Genomic DNA, 13,933 nt, shown 5'->3' on the forward strand with positions numbered 1-13,933 from the left:
GTGACACAATTGCAGATCATAAAATTGCTTGTGTTGTTTTTTTTAAGCCACCACAAGACACAGCAGATTGAATTGAAATTGCCCCTACCCAAAAGTTCGACCCAAAGGGGGGGACATCAGAATTCGTTTTAGAGGTATGGTTCCTTCGGCAAAAAATAATAATATATATATATATACATATTTTCGCAATTTCAGCCCCATTTTAGAAGCTTCAAATTTCACCGAATGCTTACGTATATAGCATATATTGTTGTCTCAGAAAACCATAGAGATCGGTTGTATACATATATATTATATATCTCATACAACCGATTGTTCAGATAAGAAACTTTGCGCAATTTCTCCCCCATTTTTACAGCTAGAAGCTTCAAATTTCACCAAATACTTACGTATATAGCATATATTGTTGTCTGAAAAAATCATTGAGATCGGTGGTATATATAGCATATATCTCATACAACCGATTGCTCAGATAAGAAACTTTGCGCAATTTCTGCCCCATTTTAACAGCTAGAGGCTTCAAATTTCACCAAATGCTTACGTATATAGCATATATTGTTGTCTGAAAAAATCATAGAGATCGGTGGTATATATATTATATACCCCATATAAACTGTCATTTTTGCCCCTTTTTTACGGCTAGAAGCTTCAAAATTCATCAAATTTCATCAAATAGTTACGTTTACGTCATATATTGTTGAAATATGTGATTCGTAGTCATAGTTTTTACACGCAGACCACAAAAAACCTGAAACTTTGCATCCTCACACAAAGTACCTACCTATTTGTTATTTTATATTTATCTTAAAAATCGTTTAGGTATGTAGATCTGTTCAGTATATATTTCTTATCTTATACATCCGATTATTTGGAGATTACGAACGGGATAAGATAATTTTTCAGTCCCATTCATGAAAGGTATGAATTCTTCGGCACAGCCGAAGACAGTCCCGTCCTTACTTGTTAGATTAGAATTTAGTGCTCAAGGTTACAAAAAAAAAGGCATATAGGTAGGTATTTCTTTTTTGCTTGAACAAGCTCAACGGATGACTATATTTCGAGTTTTGCGAATACGAAGAAATCATTCTTAGATATTGTTATTTGAAATACATGAGTATATGAACGAAAATATTTGTGTGTATGCAACATTTTGTCATTGTATGATGCAAGTTGCTTTCACCACGTTAATATCGTCATACACCTCGAATGACATTGCTGCCTTCTAAAAAACTGCGAATCATTTTTGGTGTTGTACGAATCATTTGAGGTGATTCCAAATTTGAGAATGCGCTGCATTATGCTAACTTTTATTAGGTAAGTTAAAATAAGATTTAACAAGTCGAATAAACATGTCAAAGGCAGTTTATTATTTGGGTCAGCTCATTGAAATAAGGAGTAAGTTTGGAAATTCCGCGAAGAATTCGTTCGAGCTTAGTAAACCTTGCCTGTTTAACCGCATTTTACTGATCCATGTTATATATTCATAGCTAATAATAGACATCTGTTGTACGTATGCACTAATTGCTTTCGCAAGTAGGTAGGTATACACTGCAAGCAAGTGATGGCCCGCTATCAGCCAACCTACTAAATTTTCTAAAATTTGAAAAGGCTTACATTATTGTTATATTCGCCCACAGAAGGCTTCAAGGAAAAATATGCACTCGCTGATTTTTGTCTTTGTTATGATGACTAAAAAGATACGGTTTTGCTGTTTCATTGCTTAAACCAATAGAAAACGTTCTGTATGGCACACTAAAATGTAGTACTATGTAACTCAACATTTGTACGTTTTCAATTTGATAACAAAAGCATGCGTTAACTATATAAATGTATGTATTTAAAAACACTATTATTAATATTAAAAGTGCTTGGTCATTTAAATATATACTTATATGAACGAAATTCATTTTATATATGTACGTATACAAAGAATTTCAGCTCAATTCATTTTATTTCATTATTTAATAATAATGAGAATAATGCACTGCTAATTTCTCTAAAAAATTGGAATCACCTCAAATGATTCGTCCGACACCAATCAATCTTTTTAGACGGTGAACCTTCTATGTTTTGGAATAGCGTGCCGTGGTTGACTATGTGCAAAGCTTTTGACAGGTCGAATGCCACGAGCATCTCCTATGATGTTCGTTTATCGTGCAGGAAGTCGTGTTGTCTATTTGCTGTGCTAGCTGCCTGCCATTGGTGTCGCTCACAAGCTGGAATGCCAGAGGTATGGTGAGCGTTGAACTCGCTAAGAATAATACTAAGTAGCGCCCTGATATCAGGGCGATAGCCACTTAGACAGCAGGCGACAGGAGTGATATTGATGTTAATTAATTAATTAATTTCTAGGTCAACATCGCCTGACCGGATGGTTATGCCTTGACTTTCTAAGGTTTTGTCCCAGCGGCTGATGTTTGATTGAAGTATACAATATTGCACTGTGTGATGAGTGATAACGGCAAGGCCACCACCATTACCTCTTGTGCGATCTTGCCTATGAATGTTGTAACAACCGCAAGTTTGGTAGTGCTATCTGGCAGTTAGCTTTGTTTCTTGAATTGCGGATATACGGCTTTTATTTTTATTTATGTAGTTAACTATCTCCGCGATCTTTCCGGTAAAACCGTTGCAATTTAGTTGCAGAATTCTGAAGTGCAACGGGGGGCGCAGGGCAGTCGTCACTCTGGGGCTTAGAGATGGGAAGACAAACCTTGAAGGATTAAGTCATTATCGTGTATGGTATCCGACTGCTGCTGAAGTACCTGGTATTGATGGGCTGGTACTTGCAGTTTGGCAGCACGGTGCAACGAATGCGCCATTGCCAAGCCAGGAACATCTACGAAGGTGGCATCGGCCAAGGCATGGACTGCATTGGGCCGATGTCGCAATCATAAATATGCTTAGCTGACATACAAAGCACATGGTGTGGGGGACTAGGAGGTTATGACTCCTTCTTACTCGAGTGAGTGTGCCAAGAAGGAGAGGCGGGACGGGGTGCTGGTGCTGGACCGGCCGCATTAGTTGCCATTTGGCGCGAGCAACAGCGGGCAGTTGATGTGGCATTGCTGCTAGAAGGTGGCGGAGGTACGCTTGAGCGCATTGCGTGGGACATCCTTAGACGTGAACAGCAGGGAGCCACAAAAATTTTGTAGAAATTTCGGGGACGAAAACGTTGTCTTCTAACCCAGAATATCCCGAACGATGCAGCCATCTGTCACGCTTAATAATAACATGAGTATGACCGTCTGAGGTACATAGATTCTTTTCCGGCATATGCAGCAGAACCACATCCGAGGACCGGGTTTAGGCTAAATTCCTTCCCGGAGCAGGAGGGTATGGAGCATTCCAGCTGCAGGGAGCTGGTCCGAAGGCGACATTTTGCGAGAGCGGAGCAACAAATTAAATTGGGTCCCTTGGTGGGGAAAGTCAAAAGCAAAGTCCGACATTACCAGGATCCGATAAATGGGTTGGACGAAGCAAGGAAGAAAGAAGATTAAAATGTGTGACATCTACTAGAGCGGCCAGACAAGTGAGCGCAGTTTCGGCGTGGGATTCGTGGTGGGAGGGAGACTTTGTCGCCAAGTAATGGCGTTCACGTCTGTGGACGAACGTCTCGCCGCTCTCTGAATAAAACAAAATTTTCCAATATATCATTCATCAAGCTGTATATCATTCATGGCTGTCCCCTGATCGAAATACACGCAATCAGATCGACCACGTTGTGATAGACGGATGGCATGATTCCAGTGTTTTATATGAGTGCACGATCCGAGGAGCCAATATCGACTCGGACCATTATTTCGTCGCAGCCAAAATACGCTCCGCAAGGAAAGCTAGACCTCGAAAGGCTGCAATCGCAACAAACTGCCAATGATTTCGCAACTTGACTCTCACACCTGCTCGCTGAGAGCACAAGTCAACCAAACGGAATGCAGGAGCAGTGGGAGCATATCTCTAAAGCACTTCGTACCGCAGCGGAGGAAAAAATTGGTTAACGACGACCACGCGAAAACAACTGCTACGATGAAGAATGCCGCGTTGTAACCGCAAGAAAAGACGCTGCATACAGGGCTACTTTAAAATCGAGCGCAACAAGAAGAGTGTGTGAACAGTACCGCGAGTTGAAAACGGAAGCGAGAAAGAAAGAAGCAGAGGCAGAAAGACGTGAGGAGCTTGAGCTGCTAGCCACTAGGAATAACGGCCGCAAATTCTACCAAGTTTTAAGTCCAGGGCAAACTCCTATAAGAACGAAAACGACGATCTTATAACCGAGGTCTAGAGAGGACTTATGTTATGTAGGGAACACTTCTCTGCTCTCCTAAATGGCGAGCACCGAAGAAGATTTAATAATGAGCTGTACGAGCTTTACGCAGACATCAACGTAGTATAAGAATTATTTCAGAAAAAATGCTAGATGGGCAAAAAAAAATAAGTTAAAAAAGGCTAAATAAAAATTATTAAAGCTAAAAAAAAGCTAAAAGTTTAACTCAACTTTTCAAGCCTTTGCTTTATTTTATTCATCAAAAACTTATCAGCATAAACATTTAATACTTCTAGTAAAAAACTAAAATTTCATAGAAAATAATTAAAATAGTTTACAGATGCCATCTGTGTTCAGCTTATATATGAAGTTGAATACAAAATATCGTAAAACAAAAACAACAAAAACTTTTCTTAGTGGGTTTCAAATAGCTCTAGAGTTCCTGAAAAGGAGAGAAAAAATCTGCAATTTTACGCTGAATGTTCACAGTTTTTACAAAAGTCGAAAATTAAAAAAAAAAACTTCGAAGGAGAAAAAAAGTTCTGCAAAATTTCGACCATCATTTACATTTTTCGGAAAGTCGAAATTTTAAAAAATTTTAAAATTAAAAATAAATTGGTGTTGTGAGTAGATTTTCAACAGTTCTGTAGTTCCTGAAAAGGATAAAAATGATCTGAAAAATGTGATAGTTGGTCATAATTTTGTTGAGCTCTTTTCCTGATTTTCAAACCCCTATTTTTTCATTTTGAAAATTTTTTCTTATTACAATTTTAGAAAAATATTATCTCGTTCGTGTAGAGCAGTTCGCAATGGTTCAAGCCACCGTTAATGCCAGCAAATAACAAGCTCTTTTGTGTATTTGCGAACTTAGAAAACCAGTTAAATGTTTCTGAAATCAAAAACTTAAATTTCGCTCGGATGTAGTTTTGAAGCAGATGAAACCGCCTATTGAATCGAATGGCAAACATACGGAACTAAATCGCTATTTGGTTGATATTCCTCGATTGCTGCCTACCATAACGCTAGCAATTCATTCAATGTTCTTAAAATTTAATATACACCAAATTTCTAAAATTTTGAAAAGAAGTTAAAAAGAGCTAACAAATTTCTCAAAACACTGAAAGCTAGCTTGAAAAAAGCTAAAATGGTAAAACCGACTAGGCCATGTTATGCGCAAAAGTGATAGTAACTTCTTCTGGTGAGGAAAGCAGCTTTGATATGTAGAAATCAAACAGAAACGCGCCAGTCGCTTCTTCGCTCTGCCAACTGGCGCCAATTGGCCACACCAAGGGAGTTTAAAACATTTTCCATCTGGTCTTTCCAACGGAGTGGGGCCGCCCTCTTCCTCTGCTTCCATACGTGGGTTTCGATAAATATATTATCTTAGCCGGAGCGTCATCTTTCATTCGCTGGACTATGTTGATGTCTGCGTAAAGCTCGGACAGCCCATCATTAAATCTTCTTCGGTACTCGCCATCGCCAAAGCGTACAGGTCCGTAAATCCTTCGAAGAACTTTTCTCTCAAACACTCCCGGAGCCGCTTCATCTGATGTTGTCATGGTCCATGCTTCAGCACCATATAGCAGGACGAGTACGATACGCGACTTGTAGAGCATGATTTTCGTTTGCCGAGAGGGAACTTCTGGTTGATGGTAGATTAATCAGGTCTGAAGCCGCACTGATAAGTTCAATCAGCCAATTCACTGTGTTTCATTCATCGCACAATACACCTGACATGACCTTATATGCGATATTAAGAAAGGTGATTCCGCAATAGTTGACGCAGTTTGCAGGATCCCCTTTCTTGTGGACGGGGCGAAGAACGTTCATATTTCAATCGTCGGGAATGCACTCGTCCGACCATATTTTGCACAGAAGCTGACGCATGCGCCATGGATTATTGTTAGACACGTTTTTTTTTTAAATATCTTTTAACTCAAAAACGATGAATATATGGACGTTTTATATTCAATACCCTCTTATATGCAATAACCTCCATCAGCATGTTTGACGAAAATGAGTTTTAAATGGTAAAATGATCTCTGACTTCCATTTCATATATCACATTGCCAGCTTTAAAACTTAGCTCAAGTGGTATTAATTCTACTTTGAAAATTTCTCTATTAGCAACGAAATTTTTTTTCAAAAGCAAAACCCTCTATCAGCATAAGTTTTTATACCGAACTATATTTATTCATAGGTATTAGAGCTTTAATCGAATAACTAAGGGTACAATAGAGAAAAGGGTCGCGACTTAAATAAACTTCCGTATATCAATAATATAAGTGTTGAAAAAAATTTTGATTGAGCCTGGTCCGTCCGCTGTTAACTTTTTTGATAATAACTGCCTTGGGCACCAGAATCACTGCCTTCGGTATGCAGCTCTAGCATTACCCACTATTACAAAGCGTCTTCCTCAAAACATGATTCAACATAACTCTACTCCCAAAAACTAAAATTTTCTTTATTCTACGAAAACCTCTTTAAACAATATTTTTTATTCGAACAGCAAAAAGCTTCATCTGACTTCTAAACTAAATTAATCTGAGTTTATAACAAAAAACTGTTTTGAATACGCAACGGGACTTTTCAGCACCCATTGGCGTAGGCGTACTTCATATTATAAGCAAACTAGCAAACCCGTCAGATGTTGTTCCGCCCTAAATTTGGTCTATCTGCATACATTTTAATAAGCTTTTTCCGTCTATCCCTGCCCTCCCCCTCTTCACTTTTTCTTAATCCTTTTATTCTCTCCTCCCTCCGCCTTTTTCGCTTCATCTATCTCTCTTCGTCTCACTCTATCTCTTTCTCAGTCTCCTTCTCCTTCCCTCTTTTCTCTTCTCTCAAGTCTTTCCCATTCTTCTTCATCCCTTATTGCCATTCCCAGAGGGTGGTATGTATTTTGTTCCAGTCTTATTCCGAGTCCCAGTCCCACTGCGAGTCTCAGTCTTAGTCCTAGTCCGAATCCCTGTTCCAGCCCGTCTCTGGTCTACTTCCCGGAAAAAGAGGATCGTAAATACTAATATAGGCAAATTTATATACCAAATTTCAGGCAAATCGAATAGTACGTATGTAAATAGGTATGTGGGTATTACTAATTCATGTCTTTATTTCGGCTTCGCATGCATATTTATCAGTTTTGCCAGGTTGATGCGACTAAATCGTATATGAAAATTACTTTAAAGCTCTCAGTGACAGCTTTCATTTGATATCCATATTACAGACACATTCTAGGGGTATCCGGGTGCAGGTTTTGGCCTATATCTCTAGACCCTAGTCACCCAGGGATATAAAGATTACTCTGTACTAAAGCACACATCAACAGCTTCAATTTGATACCCATAATGTAAAACCACATCCTAGTGTTTCCCTGGTCCACGTTTTGGCCTATTTCTCGAGACCCTAGTCACAAATACATAGGTATGAAAATTACCATGTACTAAAGCACTCATCAACAGCTTTCATTTGTTATCCATATTCTATAAACACATTCTAGGGGTACCCGCGTCCACGTTTTGGCCTATATCTCAAGACCCTAGTCACCCACGGGTACGAAAAATACCCCGTATCAAAGTACTCATAAAAAGCTTCCATTTGATACCCATATCCTAGCCAGAACGGGATAAAAAGTATCCTATGTCTGTCTCCTAGGCCAGGTCGATTTGTGGGGAGGCAAAAAAATCGCCCATTGCTCTGTGAAAATCATATTCTAGGGATCAAAATAAAACTTTGCCGAAGGAACCATACCTCTAAAACGAATTCTGATGTCCCCCCCCCTTTGGGTCGTAGAGGCAAATTTGAAATGCCTATGTTTTTTTTTCTTTTTGGAGTTTATTTTTCTCTTTAGAAATTTATTTAGTCAGAACATATGTAAATGAAAAAATTAATTTAACTTAGTAATAGAAAAGAAATTAAAAAAAATTATTAGAATTAGCGTTTTTACAACCCCCTTTTAAAACCAAGGCATCACTGTGATGCATTTGCATGTCGTAAACATAGTTGTGTGGGTTTTTTATTCAACCGTTTTAAAAAATGAAGGTATCACTGTGACAGAATTGCAGATCGTAAAATTGCTTGTGTTGTTTTTTTTAAGCCACCACAAGACACAGCAGGTAGAATCGAAATTGCCCCTACCCAAAAGTTGGACCCAAAGGGGGGGGACATCAGAATTCGTTTTAAGAGGTATGGTTCCTTCGGCAAAGTTTCTTATTTTGATCCCTAGAATACGATTTTCACAGAGCAATGAGCGATTTTTAAATCGACCCGCCCTACTGTATCCTGGTTCTAAGCTACCCCTCCACCAATTTTCAGCCAAATCTCTTCATCCGTTCTTGAGTTATAAATAGTGTAACTAACACCACTTTCTTTTATATATATACATCACATTAGAAACTTCAAAAATAACAGCATTTATTTTATAAGATTTATAGATTTCAATATAGTTGCCAAAACGGACTATTTTCTCTCCTCAAAAACGGGGTTTTCCTAATAGAGGATATTGAATATAATAAGAAAAGTTGCAAAAGGTTCGCATTTAGAGTGTTAAGTGGATTATTTTATTCTTATTTTTCAAAGTAAAATTACATGCATATTTTTATTGTCTTAGATGATCGTTGTGTTTGCATCCTAAAAGAAATTCCCATCTCGAAGGATCACAATTTTGCTTTAAACGGTAACGGTATGGCAATGCAGATAGCAAAACCAAAGAGGATAAATTAATACAAGAGATGCCAGTCTGCTACTTGTAGCCAATTGCTCGATGTAGGTAGTCGCTGTTTTTTTTGGGCGAGATGTGCATAAAATGCCTTATATACATTTTCGTGGCGTATTTGCGTTTATTTAAACGATTGTATTTATTTCATTAATTAATTCTCTTTCAAAAAATCTAAATTACTTAAGTTGACTACACCGTTCGAATAAATGCGAGGCAAATCAAAAAACTCCCTCATAGAAAACATACATTTTTTTGTTTTTCAACGAGTTACTCGCCACTCGTAGCAAACTGGTGGCTCTTATATCAATTTATCCTCTATGGCAAAACAACAACCTTAATTAAACTGCAAAAATCCCCACAAGAATTTACAGTTAAAAAAAAGTTTGGACAATCCACTCGCAAATACTTAATTTTTTAAGCAATTTAATGAACTATTATATGGGTAGTTCACACCTGATTTGTGAATCCGTTAGTCGGAAGTTTTTTACGTGTTAAGTAAAAAATTGGCTGAAGTAAAAAATTATTGGGAACTGAGTTTCATTATATACCCACAAATATTTTGTTAATGAGCTGCACCAATGTTTTCCTCGCGAATTTTAAAGTGTTACATATGTATATCGCTCTTTACATTTTTATTTAAAAAAAATTGCAATACTTAAGTCTCGATATTGGTTGGTTTATTGAAGTTACACACAGCTCATTTTGCTTAGCTTCCCCACAATTTCAAAAGCAATACCGCTTATAGTAATTTGTAATATTTTTGCTTTCAGGGGAAGACTGCGACGTCGAACGCTTAGATCCGAAAAAAACTGATCCAGAATACTTTGAATTTGAATGCCTCACTGTCGAAGAGGTTGAAAAACTGCTCAATGAATCTGTGGAAAAGCTTTATACTGTTCTGGAGATAACTCCTGCTTTGGCGAAAGTGCTATTGTTAGAGCACCAATGGGATAATCAAGTGGTGGTAAATAAATATAGAGAAGATGCGAATGCTCTTTTGATAGCAGCTCGCATCAAACCGCCGAAATTAATGGCCAACCCCCTCGACCCATCTGCACCCTCAACCAGCAAAGACGCAGCTGCCTACAGTATAAGTAATAGTATTAGTAGTTCTGTAGATGCATCTCGCAATGCATTGATCTCGATTAGTGTCTATACCACACCGACTGCAGGTAGCGGAGGCACAACAACATACCGTAGTCAAATGTGCCCAGTCTGTGCCAGCTCACAGTTGGGTGATAAATTTTTTAGCCTTTCATGTGCTCATGCTTTCTGTAAAGAGTGTTGGTCAACGTTTTTTGATACGCAAATATTTCAAGGAATTTCAACACAAATCGGATGCATGGCTCCAATGTGCAATGTACGCGTTCCCGAAGATTTGGTTCTCACTCTAGTAACACGACCGGTTATGCGAGATAAATATCAGCAATTTGCTTTTAAAGACTACGTCAAATCACATCCCCAATTACGCTTCTGTCCTGGACCAAATTGCCAAATTATTGTGCGGTCAGCTGAGATCTGTGCAAAGCGTATAATCTGTACTTCCTGTCATACGTCATTTTGTTTCAAGTGCGGTATGGATTATCATGCACCCACTGACTGCATAGTCATTAAGAAATGGCTTACAAAATGTGCCGATGATAGTGAAACAGCTAATTATATTAGCGCCAATACCAAAGACTGCCCGAAATGCCACATTTGTATTGAGAAAAATGGAGGATGCAATCACATGCAATGTTTTAATTGCAAACATGACTTTTGTTGGATGTGTCTGGGGGATTGGAAGACACACGGTTCTGAATATTATGAATGTTCACGTTATAAAGACAATCCAAATATAGCCAACGAATCAGTGCATGTCCAAGCACGAGAAGCTCTTAAGAAATATTTGCATTATTACGAACGCTGGGAGAACCACTCGAAATCCTTACAATTGGAACAACAGACTATTGATCGATTACGTGATCGTATTAATGATAAAGTGATGAAAGGAAGGGGTACTTGGATCGATTGGCAGTATCTGTTCAATGCTGCTGCTTTGCTGGCAAAATGTCGTTACACTCTTCAATATACGTATCCCTACGCCTACTTTATGGAAAGTGGATCACGGAAAGATCTTTTTGAATATCAACAGGTGAGTACTTTACAGTAACGATAACACAGGCCGACCAATTTTAACCCAGAAATTAAAGAACTTTGGTCCGTAGTATGGGGGATCACGTTTAATGCTGATTAAATACCGACCGGACAGTAATAAAGTTTTAAGAAATACTTATGTATATGATACGATCTATGAAAAAGGGGTTTTGGTTTATATCAGTAATAAAAATAATAAAGTGAATGGTTTTTTGTATTTGTTTTCAAAGTTTTATATCGAATTATCTTGGTGTATATTGTATATGTACATCCAATTTTTCTATAAAATGAAATGTTTAGCCTTTGTTTTAACCCGACGAGAATGTGGTGCCTAAATAAAACATTGAGTGTGTGGCCGGGCATGGCATACCCCCATACTAAATTGCCTGTATTTATTTCTATATTAATCTTTACATAAAAAATGTTATACGTTAGCTGAGACAGAACAATTTATAAAAAGGATTGCCAAAGCAAAACTTGAATGAACTGGAGATTCGCGTGGAAAACATACGTGATATAGAAAACTGTCTGTGGCAAAAGAACGGGAAATTATAGATTTCATAAAAAGCTTTCCGTCATATGAATGTCACTATACTCGTCGTAGTACCTCTAAGCGCTATCTACCAAGCATCGCCTCTATAGAGATAAATACAAAAATTCCCTATCCCTTTCAAAATTTACTCAATTGTTTGGAAAACTAAATCTAAAATTTAAAAAACCAAAGGTTGATACTTGCCACAAATGTCATTTGATTCAATGTAAAATACAACTTGCCAAATCTGAAGAACTGGAATCTCTAAAATTAGAGCAAATGGAAAATCTCAATCTAGCACAACAAGCTTATGATGCTAAAAAAAATGATAAGGAAAAATCTCTAAATGATATTAAACTCAAAGTGTTTTGTTTTGATCTTCAGATCTATAGTGATTGCTGCCCAGGTCAAAACAAAATTCTTTCATTGCAACTATGATCATACTTACTTACTTAATTGGCGCTTAACCGTCTAAACGGTTATGGCCGTCCAACAAGGCGCGCCAGTCGCTCCTTCGCTCCGCCAACCGGCGCCAATTGGTCACACCAAGGGAGTTTAAATCGTTTTCCACCTGGTCCTTCCAACGGAGTGGGGGCCGCCCTCTACCTCTGCTTCCATAGGCGGGTTCCGATAGAAACACTTTCTTGGCCGGATCATCATCTTTCATTCGCATAACATGGCCCAGCCAGCGCAGCCGCTGCGTTTTAATTCGCTGGACTATGTTGATGTCTGCGTATAGCTCGTACAGCTCATCATTAAATCTTCTTCGGTACTCGCCATCGCCAACGCTTAGAGGTCCATAAATCTTTCGAAGAACTTTTCTCTCGAACACTCCCAAAACCACTTCATCTGCTGTTGTCATGGTCCATGCTTCTGCCCCATATAGCAGGACAACTATGATCATATGATCATAAATTCATGATCCCTGGTCACACGTACATGGAGTGCGATAGAGAAAAAGAAAAACAAATCTTAAATAAAAATACATCATCCCCGGGATTGGTTTCAATTTATAGGAACAGTCGGAGTAAAGAAACACTTTTTGGTTAATGAAATGGATCAATCAAATATATTCGATTTTGCAGACGCATCGAAAAGTTTCTTTACATGGCGAAAAGTAGATGAAAACGGTGATAAATTCAGTTGGCAGGACATTAAGTGGTTCAGATTTACTAAGGAATATGGTAAAATATATTTTAAAACATCTTGTGTTAAAATTAAAGATTTAAAAAATGTCTCGGTAGCTCCAATAAAAATTAACACAAAAAAGAAAAGAGATCTCATAGATATCCTGCCGCTACCTAGCCAGCATTTTTTGAAAATTTTGATCAAAAAATATTTAAATATCATACCCCAAGATTATTAAAAACGTTCAAATTTAAAAGCATTTTCTGTTCGAAAATTAACGTATCGTCGGGAGAAAAATGTACCATAAATGTGAGTATTCTTGAATAATCATTTATGATTCCTATTTCGAACGCTTTATATTCATATTTGATATCATTGTAAAATTGAGCTTTAGAGTAATATTTGACTGCTTTTCACAGTCATTTTCTGATAATATTCGTGAATATATTTCAATCGTTTAGGTTGAGATTTTTGAATCATTTTTGAATGCCTTTATAATGCATTTATTCTTAATATCTCATTCAAAATAGGATACTAAATAATAATCTTATTTCATCAGGGGAAGAAAGCATGTGAAAGTGAACTATTCGAACCACAGTTAACTCGCAAACAAATTTGACCGATATACACCTGCGACTACAACATCCAACATCAGCATTATCGTCTGCATCTTAAAATACGGATACGATACAGGATGTTGAAGCCGTATCCAGGTATGTCAAGATAGTTTCACTTACCTGGGGTTCAAATAGCTCACAACCTATGTATTGTCCAATCATTATGTATTTTCTGGGAAGCTGAAGAGGAGAAATGGTTGGGGAAATCTTCGTTCCCGAGCAGCATTACATTATATTTGTCTTGAAGAATATCTTTTGCATAAATAATACAATTTTTATATATTTTTTCTTAGCTTCATGATTGAAAAAATATGTGTATGTGAAAAAAATAAAATTTTTAATGAAAAGTAAAATTTCAACAATTATAAAATTCATTATTCAGTCAACAAATAGATTCATAAAAGATTCAGAAAGCTGAATGAAAAATGATTATAAATTTTTGATCACCTAAAGTAAACACATTTGATTCAAATATGATTCCAAAATGTGATTGAAAAACTAGGTTCATTTTTTGATCATCAAAGGTAAGCATATTTGATTAT

The 13,933-nt window shown here is 37.4% G+C and overlaps 1 protein-coding gene across 2 annotated transcripts in view; it reads left to right on the forward strand.

The window, feature by feature from the left end:
* ari-2 (E3 ubiquitin-protein ligase ari-2) overlaps positions 1–13,933 on the forward strand; it is a 186,410-nt gene that overhangs the window by 99,304 nt on the left and 73,173 nt on the right. For both annotated transcript variants that reach the window (XM_067773816.1, XM_067773815.1), the window contains exon 2: positions 9,749–11,112. In XM_067773816.1, coding sequence (XP_067629917.1) covers positions 9,749–11,112 — 1,364 coding nt within the window. The remainder of the gene's footprint in view (positions 1–9,748; positions 11,113–13,933) is intronic.

The sequence above is a fragment of the Eurosta solidaginis genome, chromosome 3 (assembly GCF_040869045.1).
Source record: "Eurosta solidaginis isolate ZX-2024a chromosome 3, ASM4086904v1, whole genome shotgun sequence".
Classification (NCBI taxonomy): domain Eukaryota; kingdom Metazoa; phylum Arthropoda; class Insecta; order Diptera; family Tephritidae; genus Eurosta; species Eurosta solidaginis.